The sequence below is a fragment of the Prorops nasuta genome, unplaced genomic scaffold (genome assembly GCF_024137725.1).
Source record: "Prorops nasuta isolate Cenicafe-Biocafe unplaced genomic scaffold, Cenicafe_Pnas_1.2 PNAS00008, whole genome shotgun sequence".
NCBI classification, from domain to species: Eukaryota; Metazoa; Arthropoda; class Insecta; order Hymenoptera; family Bethylidae; genus Prorops; species Prorops nasuta.
Genome location: NW_027116805.1, coordinates 7,402,498 through 7,423,663, shown reverse-complemented (window position 1 = coordinate 7,423,663; position 21,166 = coordinate 7,402,498). Strand labels below are relative to the sequence as shown.

At 31.7% G+C, this 21,166-nt stretch overlaps 2 protein-coding genes across 2 annotated transcripts in view; both read left to right on the top strand.

Moving 5' to 3' along the window:
* Positions 1-11,710, top strand: part of LOC136775314 (midasin) — an 80,673-nt gene extending 68,963 nt beyond the window's left edge. Inside the window, 34 exon segments of the mRNA XM_066729978.1 lie at positions 889-1,036; positions 1,236-1,462; positions 1,574-1,785; positions 1,891-2,858; positions 2,946-4,087; positions 4,172-5,584; positions 5,586-7,691; positions 7,694-7,858; positions 7,860-7,947; positions 7,950-8,134; positions 8,137-8,502; positions 8,504-8,583; positions 8,663-8,723; positions 8,725-8,872; positions 8,875-9,110; positions 9,113-9,282; positions 9,284-9,341; positions 9,343-9,441; positions 9,443-9,672; positions 9,674-9,815; positions 9,817-9,897; positions 9,899-9,987; positions 9,989-10,274; positions 10,276-10,461; positions 10,463-10,634; positions 10,637-10,812; positions 10,814-10,870; positions 10,872-11,006; positions 11,008-11,043; positions 11,045-11,112; positions 11,199-11,307; positions 11,309-11,440; positions 11,527-11,673; positions 11,675-11,710. Of these exon segments, the coding sequence (XP_066586075.1) occupies positions 889-1,036; positions 1,236-1,462; positions 1,574-1,785; positions 1,891-2,858; positions 2,946-4,087; positions 4,172-5,584; positions 5,586-7,691; positions 7,694-7,858; positions 7,860-7,947; positions 7,950-8,134; positions 8,137-8,502; positions 8,504-8,583; positions 8,663-8,723; positions 8,725-8,872; positions 8,875-9,110; positions 9,113-9,282; positions 9,284-9,341; positions 9,343-9,441; positions 9,443-9,672; positions 9,674-9,815; positions 9,817-9,897; positions 9,899-9,987; positions 9,989-10,274; positions 10,276-10,461; positions 10,463-10,634; positions 10,637-10,812; positions 10,814-10,870; positions 10,872-11,006; positions 11,008-11,043; positions 11,045-11,112; positions 11,199-11,307; positions 11,309-11,440; positions 11,527-11,673; positions 11,675-11,710 (9,954 nt within the window).
* Positions 11,711-13,269: 1,559 nt separating this feature from the next.
* Positions 13,270-20,939, top strand: l(3)L1231 (lethal (3) L1231). The gene is given in 11 exon segments (XM_066729987.1): positions 13,270-13,348; positions 14,287-14,355; positions 14,498-14,720; positions 16,411-16,567; positions 16,569-16,625; positions 16,627-16,761; positions 16,763-16,915; positions 16,917-17,022; positions 17,025-17,086; positions 17,088-17,859; positions 18,167-20,939. Coding segments are annotated over 8 exon segments (1,485 nt in total). The 5' UTR covers positions 13,270-13,348; positions 14,287-14,355; positions 14,498-14,720; positions 16,411-16,534; the 3' UTR covers positions 18,334-20,939.
* The last annotated feature ends 227 nt before the right edge of the window (positions 20,940-21,166 follow it).

The following is a 21,166-nucleotide window of genomic DNA, read 5'->3' as shown; positions in this document are numbered from 1 at the left end:
CGGATCCTTAAAAAACAGTAGTATTTGATGAGAAACTACAGTGGTTGAAACCTGTGGCCTGACAAATGATGGAAACACGTGCCTCATTGCGATCAAATATAATTTTCGAAGAATTTTAGTTTTTCGCAGATAACTCATTAAATATTCGATTCTATGAAAAGATGCATATAACCTTTTCTCTGAAGAATTAAATTCTACATAATAAAGGTTCTATACATTTTTCTTCTATAATGCATACTAATCGAGATAATCCTGAAAAATCGATCCTCTTTTTCGTTTATACACATTATATTGATATGTTTATATGAATAATTATTTTTAGTTTACCGTACAATTAACATATTTTATTAAATTAAGAGAAATAAAATGTATATCTACAGCGAAATAAGAATAACTACTCATATGAACCTATGTCAATATAATGTGTATAAACGAAAAAGAGGATCGATTTTTCAGCAATATCTCGATTAGTATGCATTCTAGAAGAAAAATGTATACAACCTTTATTATGTAGAATTTAATTCTTCAGAGAAAAGGTTATATGCAACTTTTTATAGAATCGAATATTTAATGAGTTATCTGCGAAAAACTGTAAAATTTTTCGAAAATTGTATTTGATCGCATTGAGGCACGTGTTTCTATCATTTATCAGGTCACAGGTTTCAATCACTGTAGTTTCTCATCAAATACTAGTGGTTTTTGGGGATCCGTCAAAAAATTTTGTTAACGACCACCCTAATATATATATATATATATATATATATGCAAAAATATATTTAAAAACAAATTATATCTAATATAATTAAAGAGTGCAATTTTAATCATAAAATCTTTTGAAATGAACTTTGAAAAAGTATAAAATTTATTCAAATAATTTTTTCTTTCCAGACTGACTACAATCGACACCTAGAGGAACTACTTGGTCGTGCGGAAAATGTGCTGGTCGATGCTTTAAAGATGAATATCAATCCGGATAACATAAAACTATTGGAAAAGTATCATGGACTTTTGGAAAATATTCGTCGTTTATCCGATGGTAAATAAGATTGATCCATTTGATCCAGTATGGATTTGCCTAATGTTAATTAATTTATTTGTTCTATACACTAATTAGCATACCTAGTATTACCTGAAATAACTGACTAATACAATTTGTGTGATTAATCGTACAACTCCATATCAACGTTTATATACTCGTTTATTAAAAACAAATTCATAATTTAACTTGTTTACAGAGGAGAGTGACGTTGCAAGAACAATGTCAGCTGAAACTGACCTGTTTTTACGTAGGGTTAAGGAGTCTTTACGTTTGGTCTCAGAAATGAACGTATTTGATTCCTCCTGTAGCATGGAACTACAAGAAATTTATGAAAAATTAAAACAACTTTCAAAACTGGTCCAGGAGGATGACTGCTTGAATGCTGGTGGTAAATTTGAGTGGGTCGACAGTGTATTGGTTAAAGTAAGCGATTTTTAATTTTAAGAAGTTTTAAAATTATCTCAAGATAATTTGTCATTATTATTTTAGATAATAAAAGATTCTTTGAATAACAATGTTATTTTAAAATTGCAGTGCTTGCAAGAAGGATCCTGGTTGCTTATCGACCAGGTGAATATGTGCAGTCCTGCTGTACTAGACAGGCTTAATGGATTATTGGAGCCAAATGGTATATTAAGCATCGGGGAGCGTGGCGTGGACGAGGAAGGAAATATCGTTACGGTCAAACCGCACAAGAACTTCCGGTTGTTCTTAACGATGAATCCCCGCTATGGAGAAATTTCAAGGTATGCTCTTGCCAGAAATCAAATGCTTTGAATTAATATTTCTGCTGAAAAATACTGCAACGTGTGTATATATACATACCCTCATAAATTTTCTTATTTTTACAGAGCAATGCGCAACAGGGGCGTTGAAATTTATATGCTAGGCCCTAAAGAAAATAAAGAGTACAACATCACAGATTTACGATCACTATTATTTAATAATGGTGTAACAAGTCTGAATCAACAAGACATGTTGCTGGACATACATCGTAAATTATCCGAGGAACTTCCTTTGGCAGAGAAATGGAGCATCGTTGAATTATTGCACTCAGCATTTTTAATAAAACGATACCTTTTACGTGATTTTCCAATTCAAACTGCAATTAAAAATGCATGTGTCGATGTATATGTGAAAACTAGTTTCGTCAGGCTGGAAGTTAAACAGAAATTAATATCGATAATTGATGATGTTATTCAGCAGTATTCCTCGATTGAAAGTCATTGCTCTGTTGATTTTGATGCTGCAACGTGGAGTGTAAAGAATTTGCGTAATAACTCCAGACTGACTGTGATTAGACAACAAGGATTGGTTCTTCAAACTGCTGTAGAAGTTGATAAGACATTTTTGAGTAACGAAGCAGAACGTACTGTAAATAAACTAAACAAGCTTTTTGATTATATTTCTCAAGACAATATTTTGAATGATAACATTTCTGATGTAATACTGTATCTGTTACTCAACTTTTATGAAAAGTCTTCAGTAAATGATCACATATTCAGACGTCAGTGGGTGGATAAAATCTTTGGAGAAAATAATGTCCCACAGATGTTTTTAGATACAAATAATAAAATGTGTCAAGCTATAACATCATTTAAATTTGGACATTTAAATGAAGCATTCCCATGGGATTTGGCACAGTTACCTGGGATCGATATATCCGATAAAGAAGCCTGTAAACTTGACGCAAATAAACTTGCATTTAATTTATACTTAATTATAATGCCTGATTGGATTGAATTACCAAAAAGTATTTCTGTGGATAAAGACCAACAAATTCTATCGATATTGCAATATTCTGATGCAGTTAATAATGGTTTGTACAAAATTATTTTCGGTACATTTGGTAATGGTAGGTTTAGTTTAGTATGAACTTTAATAAATTGAAAATAATATCTTTCAGGTAACCTACCCGAGCTCTTGAAAGATCAACCACTAATTACAAACTTTTCGGTAATCGTTAAAAAATTACAATCGTTTGTTAATTTATATTTTAATGACAACTCTGTTGTCATTGATGCTGATGATTATGTTGAATTAAGAAAACAAATAAAATGGTGCAGCAGATTTCAAAAATTAGGCCAGACTGACCTACTTGATCGTACCAAAAAGTCTATGGATATGTTTCTTAATCTGGACGAAGTATCTTTATTATTACGTATTCATTATAAATGGCTAATTAAATTTCTGCAAAATTTAGTCTATAAAAACAATTCATCTAAGAAATTGAATACTGAAACTGAAAATACAGTTCAGAGTTTAATCAATGCAATAACTTGGATCAATAACAGGTTAACATCAATTCACGATCCATTCAGAAAAATATGTAAAAAAGTGAAGAAATATTTGAATCATCCTTTGCCACATTCATCAGAAACGTCGATGCTTTTGCATTCAGACCTATCACAAATAACTAAAACGTTATCTCCGTATAGTTGTGACAATATGAATATAATAAAAAAGCAAGAATTAAAAATTTTCGGAATACAGATGGAAGAATGCTTAAAACAAAGATACGTAATTATGTCATTATGGAATGATCTGTATTTAAATAGACTCGATGACTCCGAAAAAACAAAATCTATTACATTAGTAAAAGATTTTCTCGATGACAGCTACGTAGGCTTGCGATCTACTGTAGAGCTTGGCAAATTTGAAGAAAAAATGTCCACTTTCAATGAAAAACTTATGACAGAAGCGTCGTTGAAGGCTCAACTGTGGCCTTTTTATGAATATTTGTTTTTACTCTACAGTTTTGCAGTACAAAGAAAAATTTGCGACGAAGTTCAGACAAACTGTAATGAAACTATTCCATTTATTACTAATTTTGTAAATGTTCCTAGCATTCCTGCTAATTTGGTTAGTCTATTAAACGCTTTATTGAATAATATTGGTACAGAACAGAAGCTTTATTTACTACCAGAATTATTTATTCGAATTCTACAATACAGTCGTAATTCTTACGCGATACAAAATTCAGAAATACTTTCCCAGTGGGGGAAAATAACTGATAATGATACAGTTAAGATATATACTGAAAGCAGTGTAAGTTGTATCTTTTTATTTGCTATAATATTTACACAATATACTCTGATTGTATTAATAACTTATTTTTCTATTTTTTTTTAGATAAAATCCTCTATTGGTGAACCCATTCTACTGAACTTGGTTCTTAGATTAATACTGAACGAAAACAAAAATAATAAAGAAACAAACTTAGCCACTGCCAAACTGGGGGAATACAAGTTCCGAACAAATCAATTGAAAACACTTTGTGACACGCTTTGGCGAAATAGTGCAATATTAACGTCTAATAAATACAGCATTTCTGTCAACGATAATGTCACTTTAAAATCTTATTTAGGTATTTATATTTCAGCTATTGAGAAAGGGAAACTTGAGTATAATATTGATGAGCTAATACAAAACGCTATTAAGAGACAGGAGAAATACTCGGAAAAAGACTACAAAATTAAATATGAATCTGATTATCTTCAGCCAGTAGAATGTTTGCGTAGCATTTCTAAAGAATTAAATCAAGATGGATCTAACAAGATCAATGAAAAGCAAGAAGCTTTGAAAAGAGGAAAAGCATGGATGCTCCTGGGTTATATTCAAATATTTTTATTTGGAAATTTAGATTATATTGATCCTGTTCACAAAGTTCAGCTCCAACTTGAATACGTGGAAGAAGATATTGATGATTGGAGAAAAACCATTTATACAACTAAAATTCAGTCACATGTAATGGGAAAATTGCAGCACCCACGACAAGTGGCTATCGAAAAAGACTTCAATAACTTATTGGAAGAGAAGAAAAATCTTCAGCGTCTTAAAGCATTTAGGCCACAATTATCACGTTATGCTGCACTTGGTCGTGATATAGCAAATTTCAAAGAAACTGTAGTGTGCTACCAAATAATAAGTAAGCATATTGATAATTTAATAAATGTTGCAGAAAGACTCCAAAATAGCCACACTAGTGCAAATTTAAAAGGTGCTGAGGATGCATTGAAAGAAGCTGAAATGTGGCAAACATCCATTGAAAGGTTTTCAGAGCAAATTGAAAATTCATTTCTATCTGGTTATCCCGATATAGTTCTTCCATTATTATTAGCTATGTCGCAATTGAGATACGGAATTTCTATTTTGATATACGAAACAAAACGGTTGACAAGTCTAACCAGATTAGGTTTTTCAGAAAATGAAATTAACTCATTGGTACATAATCTTATTCGTTATCCAACTGTAGGTACTGAACAAGAGAGTCTTCTTGATTTAGTTGATTTATGTGTCTCTAGAAATACAAAAGAATTAATTAATAAGCAATTCAATGTAGAAAATGTATTTTTAAGTTTGCAAGAGCAATTTAGACTGACAAAATGCGGTTTATACGAACTATATAATCACATTATAGTTAATCGCGGACTTACAACATCACTGTGGAAAAAATTGAATTTATTGTTGCAACAAATTGTTTTAATGTGGAAGAAGCAGCAAAAAGAAATAGAGAAACGTAAAGCTGAAAGCGAAAACTTGTACAAAAAATAAAGCAGACGTTCAAGGAAATGTTATGTCTGAAGAAGAAGAAATTTCTATGGAGCTTAAAAAACTATTTCCTACATCTCGGAATGAAGACTTCTGCGACATTGAAGACCTTGGGAATGTTTCTTTAGAGCAAAGACCAGATTATGTAGAGACAACAAACGGTGAAACATTTACCGGTTTAATTACCGATAGTGATATGGATGAGATTCAACAAATTCATTCCAATATTGTTGTTTCTTTCATAACATCCAAATGGTTGAAAAACGGTGATTCTAGTGTTTCACCGGATTACGTGAAGCCATTAATACAGCGTTACAATATAATTGATTTACTATCATCTGATCTTAAATCTAGCTTAAGCGAGAACATTATGACAAAGTTGTATTCAAGCATAAATTTTATGAGTGCCATAACATTACAAGCTAGTCAAGGAAAACTCAATAGCAACCTAAGTAAAAATTCTCCTTATGACTTCTATAGAGATTGTAATATAGAGGAAGTAAAACAATGTGTACTACTACTAGATATAATTTATGAAAGAGTAAACCAACTATTGAACGAATGGCCAGAACATCCAAGCTTAAAATCTATTAAACTTATAATTTCCAGACTCTACAGTTTTCCCATTACTTCATCTGTTTCTAGATTTTTAACAGGGTTGGAAATACTGTTAGTAAAAATGCATGAATGGGAAGAAAATGCACACAGTGGTGTATCTCTATCAGAATATACACTGAATCTGACCCAACAAATAATATCTTGGAGACGCCTGGAATTAGCTTGTTGGAAAGATTGTTTAAAAGTTGCATTTAACAGATTAAGTTCTCAAACTTCGAAATGGTGGTTCCATCTGTATGCTTTAGTTGAGAGTTTCTTACTGAAATCAACTTCTAATACAGAGGAATCAACGATAATAAATAATGAGACAAATGTACAGCCTACAGAAAATATTACCAAAGCAAAATTAATAGAAACCTTAGAAATTTTCATGAATCAATCACCTTTAGTCGAATTTCAATCAAGATTGAATCTCATTATGTCATTCCATTGTCATGTTTACTATTTTGATCCAAGCTCTGAGAGGGATGAGTTATTATCAATACTATGGAATATTTATCATTATTATAAGCAATTTACTACAGACGTGGAGTCACGAATTAAAGTAATTAGAGGACCAATTGAAAAGAAATTAAAAGAATTTGTTAAAATTGCTAGATGGAATGACATTAATTATTGGTCCGTTAAAGAAACCGTAGCCAAGACACATCGTACTTTACACAAATTAATTAAAGAGTTTGAAACTGCACTGAAGCAAAGCGTTGCTTCTTGCTTAATTATAAAATACGAAGCTGTTAATCCCGAAAAGAGCAAAGGAATGTGGGATGATTGTAATAGTAGAGATTACGTAATCGATTATGAAGATTATTTAGTTTGTAGCCCTAAAAGTATTGAATCCTCAAATAAGCTTCCTATAAAGTCGAAACTTATATCGAGATCTAAGGCATTACTTAGTAAAACAAAATACTTATGCAAAGATATAATATTGATGAGTTCCTATCCTTGCTTAAGAATGGAGATAGAAAATTTCGTGCAGGATACTGTCAGTCATAGTTTGCACCTTAAAGAAATGGAACTTGACAGAAGTTTGCCAAAAGGTAAACAAAAATCTCAAGCTAAAAGCATATTACAGCAAAAGAAAATGGCATTATCCAATTACTTTAAAGTTTTGAGCAATATCGGTATATCGTATCGTACTGGTCTCTTAAAATGGAAAAACAATAATGATGAAATCATAGACTTTACAGTACCCCCTCTGGATTTATCAGTAGTCATGAGATATGTAAAAAACAGCAGAGTATATGAGCAAATGTTGATTCAATGGACAGGATGTGAAAAATATTATTACAAATCTATCAGTAAATTAAATGCACTTAATGCTATGTTATTATCTACAAAGACTGATCTAGGTTTACAAAATATGGAGCGCTGTAAAGGGTTCTCCGTTCATCTTATGCTACTGGCTCATCAACAAAAAAAATTAATAACAGAGGTTTTTAATGACTTTATTTGTCTGCGACTAAAGATAAATAATTTGGCTCGGCTACTCGGCTAGAAAGCAATGATACTCATACTCCAAAACAATCTGACTTAAAAGCTTCTGTAGAAGTTTTTTAAAAATTTATTAACATATTTAGAATTGGATTTGAGCAGCTTGAACTATATTTGCAATCCGCTTCAGAGGATAATGAATCAGAAGCCGAATGAAGAGATCATAATGTTGGATGCTAAAGACTCTTCTATATTTAGTAGTAATAAAAATAGCGCAATTTGGAATACTGCAAATATCATTACAACAGATTCTTAGTCTCTATAAAATCAATGATGAAATCATTTGAAAATGTTTTTGTTACTTTAACAATGCCTGCAAAGGAATCCAAGCTCTCGGATCCAACTGTTCTGCTCACATCAAAACATTTTGAGTATTTAAAACAAAATTATGTTGAAATAAAAAATATAAAATCGAAGATGAAAAAATCTTCTGACCAATATTTTGCACTACTGACGGCGTACACCCAATTGAGGAAAGCTTGAAATTCTTAGAAAGTAAAGTAAATGATGCTCTTAAAAATTTTGAAGATTTTGCGAATCACGGTCAGCTCTGAAAACCAAACAACAGGTATCAGAGACCAATGATGAAATTGACGTGTTTGAAAAAGAACTTAGAACAATTGTTGAACATAGTTTTATTGGCTCTCTCAGAAGAAATATAAGGATAATGCGAGTACTGACAATGACTTGCCAAATGAACCAGAGGGCAGAGTGATAAAGAAGACGATGAAGAATATGACAGAAATAAATTTAAAGAAAAACTTATCGAATCTCTCGAAAAAGACATTCAATCTTTAACATTAGAAACAAGTTTATCAGCAATTAAACAATGTTTTGATTATAATGAATCGTCTCGATGTCAAATCATTAAATCATTGTAACTGGTAAGTTGACTTTAATATTTTTGACGCAAGAAATATAAAATTAAAATATCAATAATAATATTATTAATTTTTCTTACAGGATATTACAAAAATGTTACCCCTTATTGGACCAATACGTTACGCTTATACAATTTTTTCTTTAATGAGCAAATAGCATCCTTCAGGGTTACATGTAAACTTTTGTACTTACAGTTAAATGTTTCCTTGACTTAGCTACAAATGGATTTTTGCGTTCCTAAAGATTTGGATATTGATGAAGAGGAAGGAGAGGAAGCTCAGGATAATACTGGTAAGGTGGAATGGGTCTTGGTGAAGGGGAAGGACAGAAAGATGTCTCTGACAGAATAGAATCAGAGGATCAGTTGGAGGATGCGAGACCTGCTGGTCAGGAAGAAGATAGACCAGAGGATAAAGATTGTAGGGAAGAAGATAAAGGAATTGATATGTCAGAAGATTTTGACAGTAAATTACAAGATCTCGAAAAGGATGATAATGATGGAGAGAATAGTGAAAGTGATGAGGACCACCAACGATTTGGACAAGCAAATGGGTGAAAACGGAGGAAGGCGCTGAAGAATTGGATAAGGAAATTTGGGGAGACGATGATGAATCTGAGAATGAAGAAGAAGATAATGAAAAAGATGATGGCCGAGGAAAAGGGGAGGAAACTGGTGAAAACGAAATGTCTGCTAAGGATGACACACAGGAAAAATAATGAAGAAGATAAAGAAGACGAAAGGAATAATAAAGAACGAGAGAAAAGAACAGAAAGATATCAATGAAATTCAGGAACCTGAGACTAACGATGATCAAATTGATCCTTACCATGGTAATCATCAACCTCAGCCTGAGCCAGAGCCCTCTTGATTTACCAGAAGATTTAAATCTGGACGACGAAGATGCGAGAGAGGATAAAGAAGGTGAAGAAGATAACCCATTTGATATTGATGAAATGAAGGAATCAAGACCACCTCCAGAAAAAGAAGAGGTGGAAGAAGAGAAGGAAAAGAAAGAAACTGAAGCTAACTCAGATTTCAGTGATGAAGAAGAGGATGAAGCACCAAATTCAGAATCTACCGGACAAACTGATTAACGATAAAGAAGCACAAGACTCGGATAAAGATGAGCCTGAAACTAGTCATGCTGGTAGCAAAGATCCAGAATCCAGCATACCGGAAGAGGAAGAAAATCCTGCTGAAGAAACAGCAGCACCGAGTCACGATAATGCTAGCAAAAGAAATTGATGCAAACGATCAAAGTGATCCCAGAAAAGACGGGTCTCGCGATAAAGCTTGTTCAGCAGACTCCAAACCAGGAAGATGGAGAAGGAGAAGATCCGGCAGAATCTCATGAAGATGTTAGTGACGACAAAGGAGTTGGTCAAGCTCAATCCGAAAAGCAAGAAACAGGGCCACTCTAATTCAAATATGCAACAAAGTGCTCCATTGAACAAACAGGATAATTTCTCAAAGCCCCTCGATAAAAGGAAAAATCCTGGGAAAAGCGATGAAAACCGAAGTCTTCTGGACGAAGCCGAGCCGGATAAGAAGAAGATGAAGATTCATTCTCAAGACGAAAGACCGGAAAACACTAATGAAGAAGGCCCCAGCAAAAATGAGCATGAAAGTGCAGAGATAGTCACGCATGTCACAAATTCTGAAGATTTTGATGATCATGCCATGGACGCTGCTTACGGAAAATCAAATTAAGAAGCAAACTTTAAACATGGATGAAGAAGAGGACAAAGAAAAGGAAGATGATAATCCGGATGTAGAGATGCATGATGAGGAGGAGAAAATTTACATGAAAAAGATGTACCTAAAAAGTCTTCGGAAAAGACCCCAAGATGGCCGTACAGAGAAACCAAATAATGATGCCTTCTAAAAATAAAGAAGATAATGAAAATGGCGCAATGGAGACAGTGGTTGATATAGAAGGAGTTAATGTAGAGACAAATCGTGTTGGAGCGTGGATCTGAGACTCTACATTCCATACCAAAGAAATAGCTGATGCAGATTTGTCACCAAATTTAGTGCAAAAGAAGAGATTTGAATTGAGAAGATGTTAGGTCAATGGACGCAGGTACCATCCACCGAAGAAGCTGCCCAAGCGTGGAATACTTTAAGCACTGTGACTGATTCAGCTGCCAGAGATTTGTCAGAAGAAACTTGTAGATTGGTCCTAGAGCCCACACAGGCATCCAGACTAAAAGGGGACTATCGAACCGGTTAGAAGAATAAACATGAGGAAAATAATTCCATATATAGCTAGTCAATTTAGAAAAGACCAAAATATGGCTGAGACGCACTAACCCGTCCAAGCGAGATTATCAAATCGTGTTAGCACTGGATGATTCCAGTAGTATGGCAGATAACCATTCTAAGGAATTAGCTTTCGAGTCCTTGTCTTTAATAAGTAAAGCCAATGACGTATTTAGAAGTTGGTCAGCTGTGTGTTATCAAGTTTTGGTGAGGAGGTAAACGTACTTCATCCCTTAGGCGAATCCTTTACCGAGCAAAGTGGCTCAAGGTATTTAAACCCAAGATCGATTTAAAAAAGAAGTAATAATAATTATAATTACTAACTAATAAATAAAATAAAATTTCTTTTTCCAGATTAATTCAAGAAATGCGATTTGACCAAAAGAAAACAATGATAGGACAATTGGTTGACTTTACAGTGGATATGTTTGATATTAAAAAAACATCAGTGGATAATGCAAGAATTACTTGTGGTATTGTCAGATGGGAGAGGAATTTTTTCGGAAGGAATCGATAAGGTCAACCAAGCTGTTAGACGAGCTAGGCTCGCTGATATATTTTTAGTGTTCATTATAGTAGACAACCCAATTAATAAGGTATATATTGGATATTATACACAGTAACAATAGTGAAAATAGTCATTGAGAAGTAATATTTTTTAAATAATGCCTCTTTATTTCAGGATTCTATATTAGACATTCGTATGCCTGTTTTTGAACAAGGAAAACTTATGGGAATCCAGTCTTACATGGATCATTTTCCTTTTCCGTTTTATATGATTTTACGAGATATAAATATGTTACCTGGTATATTAAGCGATGCATTGAGATCAATGGTTTGAAATTGTTGGAAAAATTGATGCATGAGTCAAAGAATTATTTTTTAATAATAACATATAGATGTATAAATACAAAAAAGATGATTTCTGTTATCAATAACTATTTTTTATAACATTAGTAATTGCTTCATTAATTTTTTGTTAAATAATAAAATAAAGAAAAAAAATATCTTAATATCCCGTATCTTTAATTAACCTTTTAGTCTCGCATATTTTTTCCTTGCTTTTTTTCGTTCATTTATTATAACTTTTTTCCTTAATATCCTTGGATTTAACTAGGAAAATGCTGCCACCACTATTGCACCACGCGCACTATTAATATTTTATTGTCTAAACTAAAAAATAGTATAATTCAAGAATTATATATGATAGACAAAATTATTAGTTTAAATTATTAAAGAACTCTTTTCTAAAATATTGTCTATCCAAATGTATACGCTTCGTATTATACAGGCTTTTCCACTTAAGTCTCCAACCCTACACTATAAATATATATAAGAGGACGATTATCTCCATAATTTTATACAAAATACCAATTTTTTGCTAAGATCTTTTGGAAAATTTTATCTGCATTCAAAGAGGGTTTGAAAACGAACTCTCAAAACGACGTCTCTTATACTTAATGAGATAATCGCTTATTTACGTCCACGCTCCAGAGTACTTCAAGTGAGGGATTTTATAATAATAAGATCAGTATCTACTTTTGTTTTTTCAATAATAATGCCGTGGACCATGCCTTTATAATGAAAAAAAACATCAATTCAGTAAAATGTTTTACATTAAAAGATACGACCAATGAGCATACTTAATGTCAAGGTTGCATAAACGAAATAATAAATTAAAACATTTTATCGGTTGTGTAATATTTTTCGGCACATGTAACAAATTATAAATTATTACATATAGTACGAAATCACCGCAAAATGGTGTAATGCTCTAAGCCTAATTTTAGCTCTGATCTAAGGTTATGTCAGCAATCATACAGACATCGATTGCACCTTGAATAGAAATAAAACGTTTACTGTGAAATTAATGAAATAGCAATAGATTTAAATAAGGATTTAATGCGTAACAACGTCTCGTAGAACACAAACAAGTTGTGTTGCTCTGTCCACGCAACGACAACACAAATTGAAGCATTTTTCCCTATCGTACAGTATTCGTGTTTTATAGCGGACGCCATTTTGATAGTCTCATGTCTGACATGTCTTTCTAATGTTATTATCCATGAATGTTAAAATTTTGTGAGTGATGCTAAGCCATAGTGAAGTGTAAATTACTAATGAAGCGAGAAGTATAACTTGTTAAGAGAAACAACTTTTAATATTATTGAATATGATTAATTTTGCTCTACCCTTTCACCAAGTTGAGATATATTCCAAATTGAAGAATAGGTTTTGTCATTAAAGAAATCTTATGTTTCTCGCTATTTTTTTAAAAGCTCAAATATCGTAATTGAGTATTCGTAAAAAAAAATACTATTATTTCAATAAAATCTGTGCACAATAATATATAAAAGTGATTATACTGCCGATGACTTAAGTGAACATAACCAAAAATTTTTATCCTTAAGTTTTGCACTGCTAATATTAATGTAAGGGAAAATTCGAAAGTTAAATATTCTACAGCTATTAACCTAGCTTTATTCACAGCATAATGAGTATAAGTAAGTACACATCAATGTATATAATAAGTGCTAAACTGCACCACGCTCCTTCAACGCCACTTCACTTGCTCCCCTTGTTTTAAAGCATAAGATGCCTAATAACCTCAGCGATTATTTCCCGCCGAATCCACAGAAGAGAGCGAATTTGTTTTCGATGAAATCTTATCCCCGTCATTCTGTAATTCTTAACGACAAGTCTACTTATCATTAAACATGAAGTCGACATATGAATATAAATGTACATTTATCATTAGAGTTAGCAATATTCGCCATTAACTACGTTTAAGTGATTTAACGATGTCGAAAATTGTCGGTATAAAGTTACAGAAACAGAATAGCCCTACTGGCCCTACTATACAATATACTATGTCCGTACGCAAGCGCAGCGCAGCTATGTATGTAATTATAGTATAAAATATAGTATAAAATCTAATAAAATGAGTAAAATTAATAAGCCGTCTCTATGATAAGGCATTATTTCAAATAATGCCTTTATTTAATCGATTCGAAAAATCATAGAGATCAAACTAAGCCGAATTAATAAACGGAGCTAAACCCGAACTTTACCTTAACAATTACTTCAGAAAAACAGTAAATTAATCTTTATATTGAACGTTAAAATGAGAAAGTTGATCACAGCGCGAAATTTAAGTTCGGTTTATAGTACATTCCCTACAAGTTGAGTTCAGCATTCGGCTGTATTTGCTCCGGTACAAAGCTTACCTTAGAAATTCACTTACTTCGTCTAGAAATTTATATCTAGAGAGCGAATAAAAAAATAATGTTTAAAAAAAAGAATGAGCCACTAAAGACATCCGCCACTATTCTATTCTGCGACTTTTATCAAATAAAACCATTGATAAGCCTTAGAGAAAGTTGTAATATGATAGAAATTTCATTCTTCAGCCGTCACACAACTGAATCTCAATACTTTCCAGCGTTGATGAATAGATTGTGGAAATTCAAGACCCCTACCCTAAGTCACCCTAAGCTTCATTCCCTTACTGGTAAGCGAAATTCAGTCAAAGTGGGGATCCTGAATTCCCATGACATTGTAAACTCTGGGTATACGCGTGTCGCGTATATGTATAGTTTTGGAAGGGATATATCAAGCAATTTGTGTTCACGACGTGTATGTATACGTTTTAGGTCGGAGTATGTTTGGTCGATAAATACTGATAATTCAACAAACCAAATGATCTATAGAAGGCTCATCATACTTCCTAATTGACTCATATCCCAGCCCACTCGCTCCTGGAGTCCTGGACAAATTATTAGACGAGTGATCACTGAACGCACAGGGAATTCTAAAGGCTTGTTTACAAAATTAAATAAAATGTGTCGGAGTTCTCTGTGACACCATGAGTTATGCGTGCGCACACAACACACATTTACAAGTGGCGCTCCTATGGACATTATCTGTTACTAAAGATTTATTAGATAATTCAGAAATCGGAGATTAATTGTTTTAGTAAAATTAAATAAGTATCAATCATTGTGGCGCATATATCTGCGTTACAAGAGTAATACATAATAAAAATATACAAATATAGGGCGTACCAATGACACATGTCAAAACTTTATAGGAGATGGTAGTAATTTTCAACAACTTTTATTAATAAACAATAGGTTGTTGGCATAGACTACTAAAATTGATTATAAGAATTTTCAAATTGTATGTATGATATTTGGTGTGGTTGAGTTCTAATCAGCACACCATACACCCCCATAGGCATTTGATCTTCAGAATCCCCCCCCCGAGCTATAAGATTATTAAATTTCCTGTGCATAATATAATGCTGAATTAAATAGAGCTTTGTTACGCCATAAATATAGAATATTACAATTTACCTTAAAAATTTTTAGTACCTCGGGGGCCCATGCTTTAACAACAAAAATAGATATCAAAATTATTCCCCTGTGCAATGTCTTATGTCCGCTAATACACCTCGTATAAGCAATCGTTCTTATAATATAATTAAATTATATATCACAATACATTCATGACCGAAGTTTCAACTTCAAATAAAATTTAGTTAAGTGTGCATCAAGTCGATTAGTTTATTAAGGCATTCTACTCTCTTCTTAATTATTATTATTTATTATTAGCTCTAGTTTTATGCATAAAATCTTTAATGTATAGCACTTGATAAGCGCGAAAATAAGATATAATTAAATTGAGAACCATTTGCGATCGCTTGATTATACATTTTCTTTGTGCACTAGTCAGACAACATGGATATTACAGTACTGATACTACTGATTGCCCTTCTTTTAAAATCCTACTGAAACTGCAAATTGCTGCAAATTACCTCCAACTTCTGACTTTCCAAGTTCCATCCGATTGTTATCTGAAAATCGTTAGTACCAGATATGCTCATAGGAGCGCCACTTGTAAAAGCAGCCACTTTTGACACGCCGTCACAATCTCTCCCTTCATCCCTGTTTAAACTAAATAATATTATGCCATTGGATTGTCAAATATCATACGTAATTTTTTATCAAGATTCATTACTTTAGTACATTACATTTACGAATCAACTGTAAATGAACGAAGCAATTTCATTCGGTACGAAGCATTTTTAAGCTACTGTCCTCATAACTCATTTATCTGTCTTTTTCTAGTTATTTCTTTATGCCAGTATTTAACCTTCTTTATATAATAGCTAATAACAATGTCTATAAGAGAGCAAATGTTTAATGATAAAAGGCATATAATTGATTAAAACTGTATGTATAGTATTAGATGTTCGTTATATATATACACACAAACAAACTATTTTTAACACATACCTATTTTTGTAATGTAATAGTTTTTTTATCAAAAAATGATGAGAAATTGTGATTTCAGTGACTTTATGCATTAATCATGAAAAAAGTAATGTCAACAATTTACATTTTGATTGATTATTAGAAGATCATTGTTTTTATATTTAAGGTGTATCAAAAATACTTTCTTCATATTTATTTCCATAACAAACCTTAATATAAACCCTCAATTTTCTAAAGACAAAATTTCTTTGAAATTAGTATATTATTTATAAGCTTTAATTGAATTCTAGATGGCGTAAACTAAATTTTACCTCAATATAAATTGAACTTGCTTGGAAAATATAAGGATGCAGTTGGAACGGAAAAGAGTGGGAAAAGCAATCGGCACAGATTCATCGATAGTGAATTTAAAAAATGGACAATAAATTGAAATTTTCTGATCGTTTAAAAAGCATTACTTAAAACTGAATCAAATCAAGATGTTGATCCATATATTTTTAATGAACCCAGAACCTCTTTCTGCAACAGCAAGACAAAATTGTACAATGGTTGCCCCCACAAATCCTGGAGTAATGCAGACCTACAAAAGTAGTAAACCTAGAAGTAAATGTATGAAGCAAAAGTTAAAAGTTTATACCTTCACCAGTAACAGGATTTAGAAAGAAGAACCAGTACACAAAATTAGACATTGACAGTTGTAATCGAGAGTTGGTTAGTAATAAATTTTCTAATATTATTCAGCAGAAGCAGCAAGTGTCAAATAGTTTACAAAGGTTAAAAACTAGAAAACTAAATTCGGGACCATATGTTACTTTATTATCCAAAAGCAGGTGATGAAATATCTGATAGTGATTCTAGTGGAGATGAAATGACAATTTACCAACATTACTGGTTTTCCGGGGAACTGGTACAACATTAAATCGCTCTGCACGGCTATCGCAATTGAGATCTCAGCTACGTCGAAGGACTGATTCAACTGCATAGAAGTGGAGATGATTCAGAAATTCTTCTGCGGGATAGGGCAAAATGCTTACTACAAACTGCTTCTAAAGACCCAGAATCCGCAGCAAGGGCTTTAAACGAGAAGCCCTGGAACAAGTAGAGCAATAGATGGACCACTCTAGTAGGAGGAATCTGTGGAGCAGAAGGATGTACGTCACTTCCATGTACTCGTCATTGCTCCCGTCATATAATGCTTAATGGAGATCAATTATTATTTGAACATTGCACTGCCAAATTTAGTGACAACACACAGTGTTGTATTCCTGTCTTTGATGTTGCACATGAATTGCCACTTTGTCCAGAGCATGCTAGGAAAAGAGATAATTATCACCGGAAAGCCCAGGAATCTAAACCAAAGAAAACACGCAAAAAGCCTGTATCACCCACTATTCCAAGGCCTAAACCAAAACCCAGGCCGAAGAAAAGAAAACAGCGACCTTCTGTGAATAAATTGGAGCCTAAAAGCTCTGTAGTGCATGAAGAAAGTCATTATTTTAGCCAAATCAATTCTAGTGAGAGCCATACAAAAACATTGAATAATTTAAATGTAGTACAAAGCAGCTCAAATGCTTCCAACTTAAACCTAGGATTAGGATTAGGCTCCCTTGGTCTAGGAGGTGGTCTGAAAGTTGAATTGGGTGATCATGAAGTATTTGCATCTTTGGATCCTACAGAGCATGATTTTGGCAATGTATTAAATAACCTACCTGCTGATGCGTTTAATGACTTGTTTATTGGTAATAAGATTTTTATGCTGTTCATTTATAATAATATTAACTTTGTTCGTTATATTTTTTGAAATTAAATTAAAAATTAACAATATATATGTAGCTTTAAAACAATTTGGGAATGTTAATAGATTATAATAATCTCTATTAGTAGACTTGTAAAATAATAAGAATTTTTGTAATATCTGTTAAAAGAGACAAGAAAAAACATTTTCATTGATCTCTTTAAGTATCCATATTATTATTTTAATAAGATTTCCATTCTTATTTCTTGCAGTTGTTGATGTATAAATAAATATATGTTTGTTTCTTATAGAAAGCCGAAATGGAGAGTATGAGCCATCTAGAGAAGAGGAGGAAGAATTGGAAAGGGCTTTAGAAGCTGTAGACAAAGATGTGCGAAATTTAGAAAGGATGGGTCAAACACATGGACTATTAGAACCAGCCTTGCTAGCACAGCTTATGTCAGATATTGCATCGTAGCCTTATCTATCTTGATCACATAACAAACAAATTTGGAAATAAGTTCGCGTGTGTTCCTTATAATGTAGAAACTGTTTATATCTGTGGTATGACACGATATTGAGTAACTAGTTGTCGTTGCATAATTACACAAGTCCGAATGAATGGCAGGGATTAACGTACAGAAAGTAAAAGATAAAAAATTAACCATTAATGTAGTATAAAGATTACCAACTAAATGGTATGCCACGTCTATATTTACGTATCTGATCAAGGTCTATCACAAATAAAAAAATAAATAGTATACATGCAGCATGCAGCGCAAGTATATATCATTCTATTGCCTTAAGTGGCAAAATGTTGGTAAAATTTGTAGGGCATTTGAAAGTTTACTTTGATTTAATAGTATTCTGCAAATTGTTTAGTGTAGTGCGTAATTATGCTCGCCACTTGTCAAGATTTCAAATATTCGGAAACACAAAACTTATTGACAATTTCAATTTATACTATTTTGAACATACGCAATATTTCCGAGGTATAGATATTGATTTTTATACATCATCCTATTTAATTTTTATTTACGATTCTAACAATTATCAATCGTAATTATTCATTTGATTATTGTAATCAAATATATTCTTGGCCCATTAATCAATATACCACTATGTGGTTGAGTACTTTGAAATTGAATTCGAAGATGCTTTATGACTGATTTTTTTTAAAAATTGGATGATTTACTAGCAATGTAAGCTATTTGTAATGTACCATAAACATAAAACTGTCGGATTTTTTCTTTTTTTTAACGTAATTACTGACATTAAGGTAATGTTTCTAGAATATATTTTTTGTTCAACTCAGGTTTGTATAAATACTCTTTTTTTTGTAAATTTCAACAGTTTTGCGGTAGACAGTTGAATGCTTGGTAAAACTTTGTCTTGGTGAAAGAACTTAAGGGATTGTCACATTTTTATTCATTCCTAAATGATCTGTTAATTACTCTATAAAATGTAAATAATTATAGTAATGAATATCAAATGTCTGAGAAGCATTTGTTCACAATGAACAATACTAAGAGAAACCATATACAACAGTAATTGAAAATCTTAAAATGTAGCATATAATTTTGAACCAATTTTTTTCAGTTACTGTTAAAGATAAGGACTTTTTTACAATCTGAATATTGTAATTGTCAAATAAAATAAAGTTGTACAGGCATTTAACTGAATGTATAAATATACATACGAGACTATACACATATAATCTCAAGTATTGAAATAATATAAATAATGAAAATATCGTCATTAATCTGTTCATAATATGTATTATATATTCATTAATGATTTTCCGTGCTGTAATACGTGAGTAAAGAAGCTGAATTTGAAAAAATCCTTAATTTTCCTGATTAATAATCATTTGATCTAGAAATATGAAAAGTAAATTTCTCTCTCTCTCTCTCTCTCTCTCTCTCTCTCCTTCTGTTGCACATTTATCAGAAACGGAACCTTAATTGCATAAGTAGTCTTTTATTTTTGTATGTATTATATAGAGCACCAATATTTATTTTTTTTTATGTTACATTAGCCACATACCTGTTTACTTTTCATATTAAGTTACAAGGTCTAATATGTTTTCATTTCATTTTCCAAGTGATATGAAAGATACAACGCGCTACTGTGTAAAATGTATATTTTACATAAATAAAATATGCAAAACTTTAATGAAACATATATGATAGCTAGATATTCAACTAATAATTACCATCATACGGATATGTATATTTCAAACCCTTCATATCTCTTATACCAGTTGATCCCATAATGTCCGTTTTTATATTTATTTTATATAATTTTCCATTCTATTGTAGTATATATATAGTTAAAGTAAATTGTTTCTATGTAAAAGAAAAAAGTATTACAATAAGAAATTAAGTTTAATACTTGCATCATATCATAGAGGTCAGAAAGTCGTGAAATTGTAAGTTTTCATGATATTTATTAAAATATTTAATAATTTCTTGCCTACTGTTATTTTTTAAGATTCGTTATAAATAACATAAAAAAGCTTTCAAGTATAGTGAAAACTTTAATGTGAAATGTGCATTTTTGTAAATATTGAAAGTAGAAATAATTATTCTGAAATGTAAGTGGTATTAAATTAAATTATTGTTGATTGCAACAAAATATTACATATTATTACTTTGAAATTTCAGAAAGCATTTTTATTATTTAGTTATTAAAACAAATTTAGGTACCATACACTAAGAAGAATAAATGTTCATCCTCAGTTGTGGGTTTTGCAAGAAATGGATTGAAATAGGCCTTTTTTGATAATTTAAAAACAATAAATAAACGTGATTTTCAATTATTACGACAATAATTAAATGTAAATATTGCAATTATCGAATACCGGTACACCATTTGATAATAATGATTGTCTTGAATAGAAAGATAACGATCGATTGAATAAGTTTGAGGAAACTAATTTTCGCCAATTCAATAATAGGTTTGTACATTTTGCATAAAGTATGCGAAATACAGCTAAAATGAATAAACCTAATATTAATATGTAAAAAAACGTATGTCATGTCATTGAATAATTATTTTTAAAACTCATTCGAAATAAAGACAATTTTTAGATAACACATTGCAATTACAAATGCTAATATACATATTGGAGACTCCTGAAATATTTCTCAAACAAACCATGTAACAAAATAATATATAGATATTCTAAATTGTTTTCCAAGAAGGTTGAATATTTCAACTGTTTTGAATTAAAATTTAATTATTAGGATTTCACATGCATTTAGCAGTTAAAGCAATAATTTTTTCTTTAATCAATTTTAAGTAAATTT